The sequence below is a fragment of the Neophocaena asiaeorientalis genome, unplaced genomic scaffold (assembly GCF_003031525.2).
Source record: "Neophocaena asiaeorientalis asiaeorientalis breed wild unplaced genomic scaffold, Neophocaena_asiaeorientalis_V1.1 scaffold206, whole genome shotgun sequence".
Taxonomy (NCBI): Eukaryota; Metazoa; Chordata; class Mammalia; order Artiodactyla; family Phocoenidae; genus Neophocaena; species Neophocaena asiaeorientalis.
This window is the reverse complement of record NW_020174578.1, coordinates 1,127,814-1,134,393: the sequence shown is the minus strand read 5'-3', so window position 1 is coordinate 1,134,393 and position 6,580 is coordinate 1,127,814. Positions and strand designations below refer to the sequence as shown.

The window sequence follows — 6,580 nt, the reverse complement described above, 5'->3', positions numbered from 1 at the left end:
TCTTGTGTGCGGTATCTTGATTAGTACCTCTATTGGAGGGCCATTAGATTATCTGATTTCTGATACGGTTTCCCACATAGTATCACCTCAGTCCAATAGGCCCATTTCACAGCAAAGGAAGTGACAAAGGGCAAATGACTAAGGGATTCACTGGTTCCAACCCGTATTGCATTGCTCAGAACTTGTAGACCTGATAGAAATTGTAACCTGACACACAGATTTAAGGCAGTGGATTGTTGATAACACCCTGAAGAATTGGAATACTGTATTCCTCCAGTATAGACTGGGATAGTAGTATTTGTCTACTCAGGTAGAATACATATAACCAGCCCCACCATAAGGGTAGAGAGGACAGGAGGTGGCCCTCTGCTTTTACAGAGCTCTATCTTTCCCATAAGGGCAGGTCCAGAAATTATCAAGAAGGGAAGTTTTTCAAAAGTAAGCTTCACTCGGCCCTTGTGCCTTATTCATTCATCCTCCAGGCAGATCACCAAGCTGCAGGGCATGTCCAACGTGAAACCCTAACAGGGGCGCCCACACATTTCCGGATCTGTGCTCAAGGATGTAGCTTCTGAGTCACTATCTAAAATGATTTCATGGTTATTGCCTTTGAATACAAGTTTATTCTCCTATAATGTTCACGGCAGCTGGGAAACAAGACTATGTACACTAAAAGAAATATGGCTTTGGGAATTAATGTCAAGTTTCTATTTCACTGTCAGACAATAACCAGGGATGAATCTCTGCATCTCCTGAGTGCCTCGTGAATGTTTGGGAGCTGGAACAACATAAAAATTCATGAAACTATAATAAATTCCTATATTTGGGTACCTGTAATATTCATGGGGTCACCAGAGTATAACTTAATATGTGTGTATCCTTTTAATTATGAAGGTATTTCCTGTTCTTATCTTAACCTCTAAAGATCTCACTATTTCTCTGGCTTCCTCAGAGACAGAGACTGCCAATCCTCTTCAGTCTCAGAAGGGGAACAGTGGTTGTCTTCTTTACGTCTCTGTAGGGAGCACGCTGGTGTAAGTGAGACCTACTGTCTCATGCCCTACACAAAGCCCTCATGACAATTGAGAAGGTGCCCTGTGGAGATGATAAATGAATAAAGCCTTCTCTTCTCTTAGGCAACATGAAAAGCCAATATCCTTCCTTGGCAGTTCTCAGAGGAGGAACAAGCTTTCCAGCACCATCAGGAAATTTAGCCACACCAGGTATGTTTGCTTTTTCTGCATGAAGATTTTGTGAGGTCCTTACACAAAAATCATCCCTAGATACACAAGTTTCTTAATTACTTTTGTGAGTTCTGGTCAAATATATTTTAACATCATTTTCATTGCCTGTTAGCTTTCACTGTCACTCTTCAATATCATGCAAAAGTATATTTTTATTAATGCTCAAATTTTTCTCATTGATAGTATAAATAGTAGGCTGAGTAAAAGATACTATTGAGAAATATATCAATATGTTAATATAATCAATATATGAATGGTTATTTTTTTACTGGTAGCTATTTTTAAGGTAACGAGATAAGTGTGTATGACTTTCTGGTAAATGTTTAATATTAATCAAAAAAGCCCAGTACCTTTTAATTTTAAAAACCAGGCTTAAAGTACCACGTATAGAGGGAAGTCAAATATCTAAATATATAAGGACAAATATTCAGTTATTGGATAAGTGTACAAATAGTTATGTATTTATGTACAGTATTATGAGACCAGAGTCTAAGCAGTTAGTATGTGTTCAGAGTTCCTATCATTGATAGCTCCACCCTCAGAACAATGGTAGGTATGTAATAGGAAATCAATAAATACCAAATTATTTTATTTTCAAACTTCTGGACCTGACACTTATCATTGGAATAGCAATAGGGGAGTAAGAAGGCAAATGGGATGATTTTTAAATGGGTTGATTATTTTATAGCCATTTAAATGGAGAATTACTGCTCACTCTTGCTCTCTTCAAGACAAGATGATTTTACATTAAAAAATGGGAATAGAGCTTCCCTGGCGGCGCAGTGGTTGAGAGTCCGCCTGCCGATGCAGGGGACACGGGTTCGTGCCCCGGTCCGGGAAGATCCCACATGCCGCGGAGCGGCTGGGCACGTGAACCATGGCCGCTGAGTGCCTGCGCGTCCGGAGCTTGTGCTCTGCAATGGGAGAGGCCACAACAGTGAGAGGCCCGCATAACGCAAAAAAAAAAAAAAAAAAGGGAAAAAAATTTAAGCAAGAAGGGCAATATCACGTTTCTACGTACATTCTAATTGTGGAATCATAGAATAAGAAAGATGATTTTGTTCAATGTCTCAAGGAATTTAAAGACCGCTTTGCAGCATCCCTCACAGAAGTCCTCTAGCTGTTGCCAATCACGTGCAGAGACAGTATCTAAAACTGGGTATTTCTGGAGTGTTTATCAATATTGAGTCAAAATCTAACAAAGTTACTGAATCTGTTTTTGTGTTTAGATAAACAACACAGTACAAATCTGTTCAGTCATTCATATAAATTTTCATCTAAGTATTTTGAAAAGCTAAATATGAAAAACTAGACTTTAGGCTGAAAATAAGTCATTATATTTGAACAAGAAGAGATTTTGTGCAATATTAGTTGTGGAGGTGACAACAGATGCAGGAGTAGAAAGTGTGTTTCGACAGGTAGGTGAGAGGCTAATGGTGTATCTGGGAAGTGGTACATCTACCTTTAGTATACCCTGCCCTTGATGAGCCCTTCCAAGTCGAGATTAGACGTACTGCAGCTTAAGGACTTTAGCATGTGTATCAGTTAGGGGTCATAGTTTTTGAAAAAAGAAAAACAGAAGTAACTCTAATATGAGCAAAGAAAAGCAGAATTTATTTGAAGGATATGAGGTATCTCACTGAAAGAAACAAAAATTATGTATTCTATTAACATGTGGCAACATAGTCATTGGGTTGGCCAAAAACTCTGTTCGGGTTTTTCGTACCGTCTTAACATCTTACGGAAACCCGAACGAACTTTTTGGCCAAACCAATATTTTCAAAAATTAGCCTCTGCTAAAAACTTAACAACAAGAAAGGAAATATATGTATATATGTGTTTATGTGTATGTATGTATGTATATATTTTAAGGTTACTTTTTTTAAAAATTTTGTTTTGTTTATCTTTAGCTGCGTTGGGTCTTCGCTACTACCTGCAGGCTTTCTCTAGTTGCGGCGAGGCAAGCAGGGGCTAGTCTTCATTGTGGTGCGCAGGCTTCTTATTGCGGTGGCTTCTCTTGTTGCGGAGCACGGGCTCTAGGCACGCAGGCTCAGCAGTTGTGGCTTACGGGCTTAGCTGCTCCGCGGCATGTGGGATCTTCATGCACGAGGGCTCGAACCCGTGTCCCCTGCATTGGCAGGCAGATTCTTAACCACTGCACCACCAGGGAAGCCCCAAATAAATTCTTTAAACGTTCATTTAAAAACACAAAAATTCACTGAAAGTGTTTCTGAACACTTTTTTATACCACAGAAAGGTATAGTTGACATAAATCTATGTTCAAAGACTTCTCTTTAACCATGGACATTAACTGAATTTCCTGTGTCATAGGGATATGGGAGACAATATGACATGTATCACAGAGTTCACCCTACTGGGATTTCCCCTTGATGCAATGATTCAGATGCTTCTCTTTGGGCTCTTCTCTCTGTTCTATGTCTTCACCCTGCTGGGGAATGGGGTCATCCTGGGGCTCATCTCACTGGACTCCAGACTGCTCTGTACTTCTTCCTCTCACACCTGGCCATCGTTGACACAGCCTATGCCTGCAACACCATGCCCTGGATGCTGGGAGACCTCCTGAGTCCTGACAAGCCTATCTCCTTTGCTGGCTGCATGACACAAAGCTTTCTCTTTTTGACATTTGCTGTCACAGAATGTCTTCTCCTGGTGGTGATGTCCTATGATCACCATGTAGCCATCTGCCAGCCCCTCTGATACTCTGCCATCATGATCTGGAGAGTCTGCATCATGCTGGTGGTGATTTCCTGGACCATTGGAGTCCTTCTGCCTTTGATTCATCTAGTGGTACTTTTACCCTTAACCCTTCTGTATATCCCAGAAAATCAATCACTTTTTCTAGTAATATACATTACTAGAATCTCAAAAGACAAAGGGTTAAGTGAGGTGTTTATGCATTTAGAAAATTTCCTCCTCATGAACAGCCTCATGGCTGTTCTCAAACTTGCTTGTACAGATACACACATCCATGAAACTGTGGTACTGGCTGGAATGATTTCTGTGCTAGTGGGACACTTCTCAATTGTAATCTCATATATGTGTGTCCTCTGTGTCATCTTCAGGATCCAGCCTGGGGAACGTCAAAGAAAAGCCTTGTCCACCTGCTCATCTCACCTCTGTGTGGTTGGACTCTTTCACGGCATAGCCATTATCATGTATGTTGGACCCAGATATGGGAACCCCAAGGAACAGAAGAAATATCTTTTTCTGTTTCACAGACTTTTCAATCCCATGCTCAACCCCCTTATCTATACTCTTAGGAATTCAGAAGTAAAGAATGCCTTGCAGAGAGTGCTGGGAATAGAGAGGGCTTTATGAAAAGATGGTGGTATCGGAGTTGACAGTGACCTAGGAGGATATTATCTTAAGAGGTCCCAAACCCAACTCAGCATAAGATTATCTAAGACTCTTATTAAAAATAGAACTGTCGGGGCTTCACTGGTGGTGCAGTGGTTGAGAGTCTGCCTGCAAATGCAGGGGACGTGGGTTTGGGACCTGGTCTGGGAGGATCCCACATGCCGCGGAGCAACTAGGCCCGTGAGCCACAACTACTGAGCCTGCGCTTCTGGAGCCTGTGCTCCGCAACAAGAGAGGCCGCGACAGTGAGAGGCCCGTGCACCGTGATGAAGAGTGGCCCCCGCTCACCGCAACTAGAGAAAGCCTTCGCACAGAAACGAAGACCCAAGGCAGCCAAAAATAAATAAATAAATAGAACTGTCTCCTGACCCACCATTAGATCACTGATTGAGTAGACGTAGGAAATATTTTATAGAAATCTATGCCTTTAAATATTATCATTGTCCAAATATTATCTATAGCAAATTGTGATGCTATTGGATGTTATAGACCAGTATTTGGAAGCCACAGATCTAGAATAATACTATTTATAATTTCTGCATCAAGCTATCTTCCAGCCCCATATCTCCCAAAATGTTTTCCTCAAATCTCTAGCCCCTTCAGAGGGCTTTAAAAATAAATTCTGTGGTCAAATAAGTTTGAGAATTATTACATATTAAATGTCTCATTTTAGGGGACTCAATTCATATTATCATACAGTAAAAACTGTAAAAATTCCTATGGTAAATAAAGAATTTTATTGCAATTTTTAGCCAGTGTTTTCCAAACTTATTTGGTCACATGAAATTATTTTCATAACACTTAATTAGAAGTTTAGTAGAACAGGTGATCTTGATACTGATTGACTCACTGTGAATATTTCCTGTACCATCCTCTAGAGCAAAATGATTTTTCGTTCCTACAAAGTGAGCCTCTAAAGAGGATGTAGGTCTAAACACAGTACCCTAGATCAGCCTGTGAGGGTCTGTGCTCTCTTTGGATACAGAAAGTGAGGGTCACTATCCCTACTCTTCAATGTTGGATCATCTGGAGAAAATAAATCCAACTCTCTGCTTTGTCTTGGATAAATATTCCAAGATACATCTCAGGGGATGACCTCATTCAATTTAAAAAAATTATTCTGTATACATTTTCCTACTTACCCACTGCATGAAATCAATCTATTTTTCTGTCTCAAGGCTTTAAAGAGAAAACCAGATTTCTCAAGGGAATCTGGAAGATTTTGCAAAGTCGATCACCTACATAGTATATAAGCTTTAGAAAAGTTTAATCGTTGTGTTTAGAAAATAGAGACACGGGAGAAGTTCTGTAAGAGAATGTTCACAGGAACAAGTGCACGATGAATATGATGGATAAAAAGGAAATGAATAAAAGATAGAATGCCCAAGGGGTTAGTTGTTCCTTTGGAGATTAAGAACAAAACAAAATAGGGAAAGTACATGATTTATTATTCATCAGTTATTCGTGCAATGAAAAAATCTCAAATTATAGCCACACAAACAAGAATTTCCTGACACTCTATATAGAATGCCATATACATTACTAGAATCTCAAAAGACAAAGGGTTAAGTGAGGTGTTCATGCAGTTATGAAAATTTCCTCCTAATGAAAAATATTCAATGTATTTTGTGGCTAAATACATAGATAGAACTTTAAGAATTTTTTTTCTACTGCTGGAAGAAAATAACACTGTTTTTAAGGGGTATAAAGTAAATCATATCTTTTGCAAATTATGGTTTTTTAAAATGTTATCTTGGGATATAGTCAGGTCTCAACTACTTGAAAAGCAATAAAGCTTGGCAATAAGTAAAGGCTTCTAAGCACAGTTATAAAAATGTTTTGGTTGTAAATTAAACCCTGGAGTAAATTGAAGAAGTAAGTTCTATCAGAAGCTTTAATGGAGTTAAGCCCTGATGAACAATTAAGACTTTGGGGGATTAAGAGAAACTACTTAATTG

At 39.4% G+C, this 6,580-nt stretch overlaps 1 protein-coding gene across 1 annotated transcript; it reads left to right on the top strand.

The window, feature by feature from the left end:
* The first annotated feature begins 3,579 nt into the window (after positions 1-3,579).
* LOC112408493 (olfactory receptor 13-like) lies at positions 3,580-4,583 on the top strand. Its single transcript, XM_024758091.1, is given in 4 exon segments — positions 3,580-3,739; positions 3,742-4,067; positions 4,069-4,106; positions 4,190-4,583. Coding segments are annotated over 4 exon segments (918 nt in total).
* Positions 4,584-6,580: the final 1,997 nt, after the last annotated feature.